This window comes from Oncorhynchus tshawytscha, linkage group LG10, assembly GCF_018296145.1.
Source record: "Oncorhynchus tshawytscha isolate Ot180627B linkage group LG10, Otsh_v2.0, whole genome shotgun sequence".
Lineage (NCBI taxonomy): Eukaryota > Metazoa > Chordata > Actinopteri > Salmoniformes > Salmonidae > Oncorhynchus > Oncorhynchus tshawytscha.
Window position 1 is genome coordinate 49816905 of NC_056438.1, and position 12623 is coordinate 49829527.

The 12623-nt window shown below is 41.7% G+C and overlaps 1 protein-coding gene across 3 annotated transcripts in view; it reads left to right on the forward strand.

The window, feature by feature from the left end:
- The first annotated feature begins 6711 nt into the window (after positions 1-6711).
- The window catches only part of LOC112260390 (thymocyte selection-associated high mobility group box protein TOX-like), a 58834-nt gene continuing 52922 nt past the window's right edge, over positions 6712-12623 (forward strand). Inside the window, exon 1 of one of the 3 annotated variants that reach the window (XM_042328689.1) lies at positions 6712-7266. In XM_042328689.1, coding sequence (XP_042184623.1) covers positions 7165-7266 — 102 coding nt within the window. In that variant the 5' untranslated portion in view covers positions 6712-7164. The remainder of the gene's footprint in view (positions 7267-12623) is intronic. The other 2 variants (XM_042328690.1, XM_042328688.1) reach the window with 2 other exon arrangements.

The following is a 12623-nucleotide window of genomic DNA, read 5'->3' on the forward strand; positions in this document are numbered from 1 at the left end:
AAAATATCTGTCAGCTGTATTTTGAGGAGGGGGCACACTGACTGGACCCTAGTAACTGGTTCCTTCCAAGGTGCACCACGGAGCAAAGATATGCTAGGCAGGACCCTAGATTCTCTAGTGCAGGGGTGTCAAACTCCTTCCATTGAGGGCCTAGTGTCTGCTGTTTTTTTGTTTTTTTTTCCTTTCAAGTAAGACCTAGACATCAAGGTGAGGGGGGTTCCGTACTAATTAGAGACCTTAACTCATAAATCAAGTTCAAGGAAGGAGCAAAAACCTGCAGACACTCGGCCCTGCGACTCATGTGCTCTAGTGTGTGCAGACAGTATCGTCAGTGGAGGAGAGAGAGTGTCGAGTGACACACACAGCATTTATTTGATTTTAGCTGCCTGTGATGGGCAGGACTCGCAGGAGACATGTTTGTAAAGGAATTTGTTTAAGCTATGTAGCCTGTTCATTCCTTCTTGATGTTTTGTTGTTTCTCTGTAATACTAGTCACGTATAGCAATTTGATGAAGTTGGCGTAAGCTACCCAGCTATATAGGATCCCAATCTCCCAACGTCATACCAAGCCATTTCAGGCTATTCATCAAGCTAGAGTAGCTTGTCTAACTATCTTAGCTGGCATGCCTGCTGGCAAGGTTACTAGACTTTAGAAAAGCAAGCATTCACTAAATGTACTGAATAAGACACATTCCTTTCAATATTTTACCCAGACTTGAGCAAATTGAACCACCAGTCAGGAGAATATAGACAGTTCAAGAGGTATGCTTAGATATGCAGACAAATACCTGGTTTAAATGCAATCTGGCACCTTGTGATAATATCATGAGTATAAAGGATGATGCCATGATATGTGCCTGTATTGATTATATGATATGCAAATGCATTATAATGTACTTTGGATGTAAGATCCTAGGCATGTTAGTTTGAGATACTTAAAATGTATGCACACATGACTAAGTTGGCATATATAAATAATATATCTATCTTTAGTTTTTTACATACATTTAGGCATAATAATTATGGCTCTACCCACATGTAGATAATATGGTCTAAATACTGCAGTATTACTATATTTATATACTATAGTATTCAATGTAGTGTTTTTGCTGACATGACTGTAGTATACTGTAGTATTTACTGTAGTGTTCTTGCGGACATGAATGTAGTATACTATTGTATTTGTATTTAATATGGAGCCCCATTAGCTGATGCCAAGGCAGCAGCTACTCTTCCTGGGGTCCAGCAAAATGAAGTCAGTTTATACAACTTTAAAAACATAACAATACATTCAATATTACAATACCTTCACAGACTGTGTGCCCTCAGGCCCTCACCACTACCACATATATACAGTACAAAATTCACATGTACGTGTGTGTATAGTGCGTATGTTCATGTGTGTGTGTGTCTGTGCCTATGTTTGTGTTGTTTCACAGTCCCCACTGTTCCATGAGGTGTTTTTTTTTTATTGTTTAATGTTACTTCTTGCCTCAGGTACTTGATGGGGAATAGAGTTCCATGTAGTCATGGCTCTATGTAGTACTGTGCGCCTCCCATAGTCTGTTCTGGACGTGGGGACTGTGAAGAGACCTCTGGTGGCATGTCTTGTGGGGTATGCATTGGTGTCCGAGCTGTGTGCCTTAGTTCAAACAGACAGCTCGGTGCATTCAACATGGCAATACCTCTCAAAAATACAAGCAGTGATGAGGTCAATCTCTCCTCCACTTTGAGCCAGGCGAGATTGACGTGCATATCATTAATATTAGCTCTCTGTGTAACATCCAAGGGCCAGCCGTGCTGCCCTGTTCTGAGCCAATTGCAATTTTTCTAAGTCCTTTTTTGTGGCACCTGACCACACGACTGAACACCAGTCCAGGTGCGACAAAACTAGGGCCTGTAGGGCCTGCATTGTTGACCGTGCTGTGAAGAAGGTAGAGCAGTGCTTTATCATGGACATACTTCTCCCATCTTATCTACTGTTGTATCAATATGTTTTGACCATGACAGTTTACAATCCATGGTAACGGCAAGCAGTTTAGTCACCTCAACTTGCTCAACTGCCACATTGTTTATTACAAGATTTAGTTGAGGTTTAGGGTTTAGTGAATGATTTGTCACAAATACAATGCTTTTAGTTTTAGAAATATTTAGGACAAACTTATTCCTTGCCGCCCACTCTGAAACGAACTGCAACTTTTTGTTAAGTGTTGCAGTCATTTCAGTCTGACATTTCAGCTGACATGTATAGCGTTGAGTCATCCGCATACATAGGCACTCTGGCTTTCCTCAAAGCCAGTGGCAAATCATTATTAAAGATTGAAAAAAGTTATGGGCCTTGACTATAGTATTCACTGTAGTGTTTTTGGACTTTACTGTACTATTTACTGTAGTGTTTATGCCGACATGACTGAAGTAACAAATGCCGACTAGGGTTAGCTAAAATGGCACAACTACCAGACTACACCAGTTACGGTTTAATGAGCGAGAACTCCTCAACCAGAACATAAGACAGGTTCGTGACAGGCTGATTTGAGTCAACAGTTCTGAGCAGAGCAGCAGACTAACAGAATGTTATTACAATTCTAACATCTAAACGTTAGACAGGTTCTAGGCCAACTAAAGGGAAACAGTATAGAGGCAGACATAAAGAACAAGCAACGTTTATCGAAGCTTAGAGAATTACAGTGCATTCAGAAAGTATTCAAATCAAATCAAATTGTATTGGTCACATACACATGCTTAGCAGATGTTAATGTGAGTGTAGCGAAATGCTTGTGCTTCTAGTTCTGACAGTGCAGTAATATCTAAAAAGTAATCTAACAAATTCACAACGACTACCTTATACACACAAATGTAAAGGGATGAATAAGTATTCAGACTCCTTCACTTTTTCCACATTTAGTTTTTTCTTCTAATCAATCTACCCACAATACCCTACAATGACAAAGCAAAAACAGGTTTTTATGCATTTTTGCAAATTTATAAAACATTTAAAACTTAAATAGCACAGTTAAATAAGTATTCAGACCCTTTACTCAATACTTTGTTGAAGCACCTGTGGCAGCGATTACAGCCTCGAGTCTTCTTGGGTATGACGCTACAAGCTTGGCACACCTGTATTTGAAGAGTTTCTCCCATTCTCCCGTTCAAGCTCTGTCAGGTTGGATGGGGAGCGTCACCGCACCGCTATTTTCACGTTTCTCCAGAGATGTTCGATCGGGTTCAAGTCCGGGCGTTGGCTGGGCCACTTAAGAACAATCAGAGACTTCTCCCGAAGCCACTGCTGCTTTGTCTTGGCTGTGTGCTTAGGGACATTGTCCTGTTGGAAGGTGAACCTTCACGCCAGTCTGAGATCCTGAGTGCTCTGGAGCAGATTTTCATAAAGGATCTCTCCGTACTTTGCTCCATTCATCTTTCCCTCCATTCTGACTAGTATCCCAGTACCTGCAGCTGAAAAACTTTCCCACAACAGGATGCTGCCACCACTATGCTTCACCATAGGGATGGTGCCAGGTTTCCTCCAGACATGACGCTTGGCATTCAGGCCAAAGAGTCAATCTTGGTTTCATCAAACCAGAGAATCTTGTTGCTCATGGTCTGAGAGTCCTTTAGGAGCCTTTTGGCAAACTCCAAGGGGGCTGTCATGTGCCTTTTACTGAGGAGTGGCTTCCTTCTGGCCACACCACCATAAAGGCCTGATTGATGGAGTGCTGCAGTGATGGTTGCTATTCTGGAAGGTTCTCCCATCGCCACAGATGATCTCTGGAGCTATGTCAGAGTGACCATCGGTTTCTTGGTCACCTCCCTGACCAAGGCCCTTCTCCCCTGATTGCTCAGTTTGGCCGGCGACCAGCTCTAGGAAGATTCTTGGTGGTTCCAAACTTCTTCCATTTAAGAATGATGGAGGGTACTGTGTTCTTGGGGACCTTCAATGCTGCAGGAATTTTTTAGTACCATTTAGTACACAATCCTGTCTCGGAGTGTTACAGGCAATTCCTTTGACCTCATAGCTTGGTTTTTGCTCTGACATGCACTGTCAACTGTGGGACCTTACACTGCTGCTCCCGAGTGGCGCAGCGGTCTAAGGCACTGCATCTCAGTGCAAGAGGCATCACTACAGTCCCTGGTTCGAATACATGCTGTATCACATCCGGCCATGATTGGGAATCCCATGGGGCAGAGTACAATTGGCTCAGCGTCGTCCAGGGTTGGCCGGAGTAGGCCATCATTGTAAATAAGAATTTGTTCTTAACTGACTTGCCTAGTTAAATAAAGGTTAGATTTACTAAAAAAATACACTGGTGTGTGGCTTTCCAAATCATGTCCAATCAATTAAATGTACCACAGGTGGACTCCAATCAAGTTGAAGAAACATCACAAGGATGATCAATGGAAACAGGATGTACCTGAGCTCAACTATGAGTATTGTGTGTAGCTTGATGAGAAAAAATAAATATGACAAGATGACAAAAATGGTGACAAACAATACTATGTAGCCATTGATAAATTAGCCTGATATAGCTTCGGCCTACCATGCTGCACGTTATTGCACCCCTTTTCTACTGTATACCAGTCATGTCTGCAAAGCACTATAGTGAATACTATCGACATAGTATACTGCAGTCATGCCCGAAAAAATACTATAGTGAATACTCTAGTAAAGTCCGCAAAAACAACACAATGAATAATATTGGACATAAATATAGTAATACTAGTATTTAGACCATAATATACTGTAGTATTTTTTTATGTGGGTTAGCTGTAAATGTGTAACATGTTTGACGGTTGTACGAGGACATCAATGGAAATACATTTGAAACTTTTTGTTATTCTTGACAAATTCCTAAATGCAAATTCCTAAATGTTAAATAAGAACAAATTCTTATTTATAATGACGGCCTACCAAAAGGCAAAAGGCCTCCTGCGGAGACAGGGGCCTGGGATTAAAAATAAATGCAATATAAATATAGAACAAAACACACATCACAACAAGAGAGACACCACAACACTACATAAAGAGAGACCTAAGGCAACAACATAGCACGGCAGCAACACATGACCCACACAGCATGGTAGCAACACAACATAACAACAACTTGGTAGCAGCACAAAACATAGTACAAACATTATTGGGCACAGACAACAGCACAAAGGGCAAGAAGGTAGAGACATCAAAACATCACACAAAGCATCCACAACTATCAGTAAGAGTGTCCATGATTGAGTCTTTGAATGAAGAGATTGAGATAAAACTGTCCAGTTTGAGTGTTTGTTCCAGCTCGTTCCAGTTGCTAACTGCAGCGAACTGAAAAGAGGAGCGACCCAGGGATGTGTGTGCTTTGGGGACTTTAACAGAATGTGACTGGCAGAACGGGTGTTGTAGGCTGCAGTAGATATCTCAGATAGGGGGGAGTGAGGCCTAAGAGGGTTTTTATAAATAAGCATCAACCAGTGGGTCTTGCGACGGGTATACAGAGATGACCAGTTTACAGAGGAGTATAGAGTGCAGTGATGTGTCCTACAAGGAGCTTTGGTGGCAAATCTGATGGCCGAATGGTAAAGAACATCTAGTCGCTCGAGAACACCCTTACCTGATGATCTATAAATTGTGTCTCCGTAATCTAGCATGGGTAAGATGGTCATCTGAAACCGGGTTAGTTTTGCAGCTGGGGTGAAATAGGAGCAACTGCGATAGAGGGAACCAAGTCTAGATTTAACTTTATCCTGCAGCTTTGATATGTGCTGAGAGAAGGTCAGTGCACCGTCTAGTCATACTCCCAAGTACGTGTATGGGGTGACTACCTCAAGCTCTAAACCCACAGAGGTAGTAATAACACCTGTGGGAAGAGGGGCATTCTTCTTACCAAACCACATGACCTTTGTTTTGGAGGTGTTCAGAACATGGTTAAGGGTAGAGAAAGCTTGTTGGACACTAAAAAGCTTTATTGTAGAGTCTTTAACATAAAATCCGGGGAGGGGCCAGCTGAGTATAAGTATCATCTGCATATAAATGGATGAGAGAACTTCCTACTGCCTGAGCTATGTTGTTGATGTAAATTGAGAAGAGCGTGGAGCCTAGGATCACGCCTTGGGGTACTCCCTTGGTGACAGGCAGTGGCTGAGACAGCAGATTTTCTGACTTTATACACGGCACTCTTTGAGAGAGGCTAGCGGGAAGGTTCCTGTCTTTTTCCATGGCTAACCTCTGAGAGAATTCCGGCATGAACTCCCCAAGGACAGCACATTCAAATCAAAACAGCATAGACAAAGCTAGCAGTAAAGGTAGCTATCAGTCCAATCCATCCCCAAAAAATCTAAAGTGGGGGCCTCCCGGGTGGCGCAGTGGTCTAGATAGGGTGGCGCAGTGGTCTAATACTACAGTTTACTATAGTACTTACTGTACAATTCTGTAGTAAACTAGTATTTTTTATGTGATTATATTGCAGGAAAAAGCTGTTTCACCCCTCTAAAATAATGGGTGCATGATGGCCCTGTACGTAGCCTAGGCTAGTGTACCAAACTAACACAAAGAGCCCACAAAGATGTAGTCCTAATTTTGGCATTCTAAATGGATTCAACCATAATGTATAGGCAACGTAAAATGATTCATATAGCCTACAAAAGATGTGTAATGCAAGCGAATGCAAGTGACGCAGGCGCTGCATTCACCAGTGCGCCTACTAGGTAGAGCATGTCGCCATACTGTAGCTGCGCTCTTGCCCCTGCCCTGTCTGTAAAGTCCTTTGTATGAATTGCGAGCAAACAGGCAATCCTACCGTGCCCCATTCGCTTGCAGACGACTGTAGCCGCTGGATAGAAACAACTACTGTCGCTGCAAATGCATCTGTCAGAAAGAGAAAGAGGCGCAATAACTTCTTCAACATTCGAGTGATAGCCTACAGTTTTCAAAGTTACACCGTTTTACCTTCGTTTACCAAGTCCGTCGTTGATAGTGCGACGTACGTTGATCATTTAAGTTTTTTTCTTTCTTCAGTAAAACCGCGAACGCATGCGAGAGCATCACAGTTTTCCATTTTTAGCATCCAACCCTAGACTTTTGCCCAGTTCGACCATCGGTCTTTATAGTACCTTCAACTTTTGAGGACTCAAAAGTAGACGCCGGAGTGGAAAAGCTTGTGTGGAGATTGATGTTTTACTGAAATGGACGTGAGAGTATATCCACCTCCACCACAGTCTTTACCAGCAACAGATTCTTCCCGATTGGGACCATTGCAGTATCCTGATTCCCCGTACTGCAATAAGGTGAGTCGCATCTGGACTAGGCTATAGGAATATAGCCTATTTGTTTAATGTCGTACAATGTGTTATGGATAAGCATAAAAACGCTCTTCAGAAAGTGGAGTTACGCACTGCCCCGAAAGAAAAGTACTTTATGTCCATCCATTTGAAAGCAATGACAACAGGAACAAACATTCATGCATAAAATGTCTAGTTATTTCATGTCGTATAAATATGTTTTGCTTGTTTTACCCATAGCTTAATTGTGCATGGTTGGCAGTGTGTATAGCTGGTGATGAACGCAGCGCTATCAATGTCAGTGAAGTTTCTTCCAAAGCGCTCAACTAAGTTTTTATCTAATTTAATGACACAAAATAGTAAATGTTTCTGTCATTGCGTCACTCACAGAATTTAGGATAGAATAGAATAATCATCACAAACATGACGTATGTTGAATGCAATCCTCTACCTCTGGTTATGTGGAGTAATTGTGCCTCTGTTACGCACTGTAACTCAACCCTTGTCTTGTTTATACACATGTACTTTCACTATAATAAAATCATTGTAATTTACTGTCTGCTTTCAAACCCACAGTTTAAAACGACTTTCGCATTCAGGTTGTCTGAACAGGTCCTTTTCCGCATAATGCTACTGTGCTGTGCTGTGTGTGCGTGTGTGTGTGTGTTGGAGTGTGTGTGCGTGTGTGTTTGAGTGTGAGTCCGCTTGTGGGTGCGTTTGTGTGTGTGCTGCTGTGTATGTGTGTGTGAGGGAGAGAGGAAGAGAGAGCGAGCATAAGCGAATGGGGGTAGGGATTTTGAAGGGAGGGAGGGGTAGAGTGGGGTTTGGGGGTTGTACTATTTCTATGCCTTTTGATTCACTGCTCTGTCTTTTTTTATATAAGATCTCTGAAGTCTCTGCAGGGAAAATAGAGAGAGAAAGAGGGTGAACGAGAGAGAGAGATGGAGTAGGGGCATGTGTCCTATAGATATCATCTAAAAGATTAAATTTTACTGTTTGAGCATGTCCATGCAGTATAAACACTATCCTAGATTTTCCATTTTAGCGTTCAGTGTAATGAGATGGCGGGTGGGGGGTTCATATAGGATGAGAGAGAGAGGAGAGAGCGAGAGAACGACCAAGAGAAAGAGAGAAAAGGAGAGAAAAAGAGAGGAGTGTGCTATAACCAGAGAGAGAATCAGAGAGAGAATGAGAAAGGAAAAGAGAGTGTGCTGGAGAGAGGGAGAGAGACAGAGAGGGGCAATGAAAGAGATAGAAATGTGTGTGGTAGAGGTAGAGAGAGAAGCCCTAGCGCAAACACATGTGATTGTGAGAGGGGAGCGAGGTATTTCCAGTGCAAACAGACAGAGATGGCCTGTGTGCTGCTGTACGAGGTCTCTGTATGTGCAATTACCCAGTGATAGAGCCACTTCTAAACCGACTTCACTGTTATCTACAACATTTGTTCCCAAACTTTTTATAGTCCGGTACCCCTTCAAACATTCAACCTCCAGCTGCGTACCCCCTCTAGCACCAGGTTCTTTCTATATTTCTTGCAGGGCATCACTGTTGTGACTGCTGCTCTGTCTAGGCAGAGGTTCTGTTCACCCCTTGTTTCATTCAAAAGCATGGGTTGATTCGGGCCCATTTCTCCCGAGCTGACAAGGTAAAAATCTGTCGTTCTGCCTCTGAGCAAGGCAGTTAACCCACTGTTCCACGGGCGCTGTCGATTAAGGCAGCCCCCTGCACTTCTCTGATTCAGAGGGGTTGGGTTAAATGCAGAAGACACATTTCAGTTGAAGGCATTCAGTTGTACAACTGACTAGGTATCCCCTTTCTTTAGAGTAGATTGGCTGTTTGGCCAGACATTCTGTCCGACTCCATCATCTCCAATGTTATTCATGAACAGCTCATGATCACTTGCCATTTAGCCAAGTTGATGCAAAGTCATTTAGAAACCTGTTTAGAGTGGTCCAGAATATAATTTCATGTTATGATTAGGATCTTTTACTGTAATAACATCAAATGTTGATTGCTATGGCAGAGGGGGTTGATTGGTCTTATTTTGTGGAATTGCAGAAAGAGGGAATGACATTTCCAAGCTTTTATTGATAGCTGGGTACCTTTTGATTTTGTGACAGTTTTCATTGATTTAGAGATGGTTGAAGAAATGACAAGGCTTCATGTAAACAATGTGTCTTCAATGTGCCTTGGATGCATACATTTTGCTTATTGGTTCTAATCGAAGATGATACATCTGACATGTCAGTTCTGTATTCTTGTCATGGACTTTACTCTGTTGTATAGGCACTGTGGTGTCTTTGTCTCTCTCTCTGTGTGTGTGTGTGTGTGTGTGTGTGTGTGTGTGTGTGTGTGTGTGTGTGTGTGTGTGTGTGTGTGTGTGTGTGTGTGTGTGTGTGTCATCTGTCTGTATGTGTTTGTGTACGTTTGTCTTAGCCTCAGGCATTTTCAATTTAGTGCAAATTACTGAGCTCTTTGGTGGTCCTGGATCTCTGAGGGGCTCTGGGAAGTCGACCCCGACATTAATACTCTGTCCTTTGTGTTTACTAACCAAGCACACGCAGCAGCTCAGACCTGGGTTCAAATACTATTTGAAATCTTTGAGCGTTTGCTCTAGCCTGCTTGGAGTGCCAGATGGGCGCGGTTTACAGTTTTGGGAGTATTTTATTGGTCCATTAAGCCAGGCAAGCTCAATCAAGCACAGGTATAAGGTATTTCAAATTATTTAAATAGTATTTGAACCCAGGTTTGCACAGCACAGGGCCCAGAGCAGGCAGGCAACACAGCAGCATAGCAGTTAGGCTCCCGGTCAGGCTCATCCACAGAGAGCTGGCTCGAGTTTTGAATATTATCAACATTACTCATCTATATTTCCATTTTTGGTATTGACATTTGATACTACTGCACATGTACATTCACGATCCTAGCAACAGAGACAACTTTGAGCTTCTAGTCTCTGTCAAGCTTAGTCATCTTAGTAATGCAACTTACTGATTGATGTAGGATGATAGTTCCAGACCTACTTGCTTAACTTGCTATGTTACTCACTATACATCACTGTGTCAGCAGTGGTCTCTGATTTAATGAAGAAATACTACATTAACATTCCAGGGTTTTTCCTGGCTCACAAAAGGTCTTCGGTGGTGCCTCAGTTTCCTATGCAGGAAAAACCCTGCATTTTATTTATACTTACAGCACTGTTCTGGATGTGTTGAGAGGAGCAGGAATGTAAACCTGACTACATACCTAGATATCAATCTGTTTTTATTTTATTTTCACTACTTCAAAAGCAACACTGTAAATCTGAATCCGGATCCCAACTAACATACATTTACTGTACAACATGGATACAAGCACAATATGTCCCTGTCGTCTTCTGTGAACAGTAAGTTGCTTTATGCATGCGTTGAGGTTCATAAGCATGTTATAAAGCTTTAGAAGCCTGCTATGAACCTGTACTAAGGCTTCATAATCTGTGGAATTACACTGAGGGATATCTACGGGGTTGTGGCTAGAGTCAACAGCTTATGTCAACAAGATACTCTGGTGGGTTGGATCAACATACTGTAGATAGATTGTCCACACAGTGTGGAAATGTGCCTTTGGCTTCATTCAATGACATTAGCTACATATATGTTTCCTTTAACTTGTCCAGTGATTTTCTTTTTTGCATATAGAAAATAGATGCGACAAAGTTTCCATGTAACTTTTTTGCGTCGATAAAAACAGCTGGACGTAATGTCATACCTATAAAAAAAAATATTTAAATCTCAAAAACCTACAGTGTGGAATAAAAAAGTAGTGGTTGAAGTGTTTCCATTACCCATTTAGACAAATTGCGCATTAATAAATTGGCGACAGCCTCTATGCCCTCCCACCTATCTGTTTCACGTCTCAGGTGTACCCCGCGAAAGCCAGCATGTAGGCTAGAATGCAACGCCATGGTGAAACTTACACTCCTGTAGATCTGAAATAATTGGATGGTGAAACTTGCCAGCCAACCAGAAAAGCAAGCCGAAGCAATTCTTGAAAGTCAGGACAATCCTCATCCTGCAAAGTAACATCACTTGTAATTGTTGAACATTTTTTATTTTGCAAGCAGTAAGGCATTTAAAATGAAAGGTGGAGTGGAGCTTTATAAGTTATGTGACGACATCAGATTACCGTCACCATTTATCGCAATAAAGAAGGTTAGACAAAATTAAAAAATCCACACCGGTCCTACAAAAAAAGAAATAAATCGATCTTTAGAAGGCTTCTCCTATATCTTCCGTTTGCATTACACATGTTGCACATTTTTCTTGTTGTTGCAAAATTGCTTTTGTCTAATAAACCTGGATCAATGGATCCTGCCTATGACAGGCATAAAATACATTAACATCATTTGAAACATCAGGATGCTTGATGGTCACACTACGAACTCCACTCATGGATGTGCAGCCCAGTCAGTCATCTTTATGTTGTTCACCATAGTCATTTGTTTATAGACTCCTGCGGTTGTTGGGTCAATCCCCAACAGACGTTTGGTTGTAAAACTAAGCTCTTCACCCACACAAGATAAAAACCCTGCCCAGTGACCATCAAGCTTTAGTGGTATTAACGGAGGTAGTACTAGGTACACGTTTAAAGTAAAACAGCTTTAGAATTTGAGGGAATCCTCCTCAGTCCTATTCATAAAGCGACTCAGTGTAAAATTGATCATCTAGGATCAGTTTCGACTTTTCGATCATAACAAATAAGATTATATGGCCACAGGGAACCTGATTCTAGATCATCACTCATGAACATAGGTCCTGGTCCTGGAGTAACCCTTTGGACTACGGTCTTGATCGGATTCCCCATAAACGCAGGGTTTATGCAAATCAAATCAAATCAAATGTTATTTGTCACATACACATGGTTAGCAGATGTTAATGTGAGTGTAGCGAAATGCTTGTGCTTCTAGTTCCGACAATGCAGTAATAACCAACAAGTAATCTAACTAACAATTCCAAAACTACTGTCTTATACACAGTGTAAGGGGATAAAGAATATGTACATAAGGATATATGAATGAGTGATGGTACAGAGCAGCATAGGCAAGATACAGTAGATGGTATCGAGTACAGTATATACATATGAGATGAGTATGTAAACAAAGTGGCATAGTTAAAGTGGCTAGTGATACATGTATTACATAAGGATGCAGTCGATGATATAGAGTACAGTATATACGTATGCATATGGGATGAATAATGTAGGGTAAGTAACATTATATAAGGTAGCATTGTTTAAAGTGGCTAGTGATATATTTACATAATTTCCCATCAATTCCCATTATTAAAGTGGCTGGAGTTGAGTCAGTGTCAGTGTCAGTGTGTTGG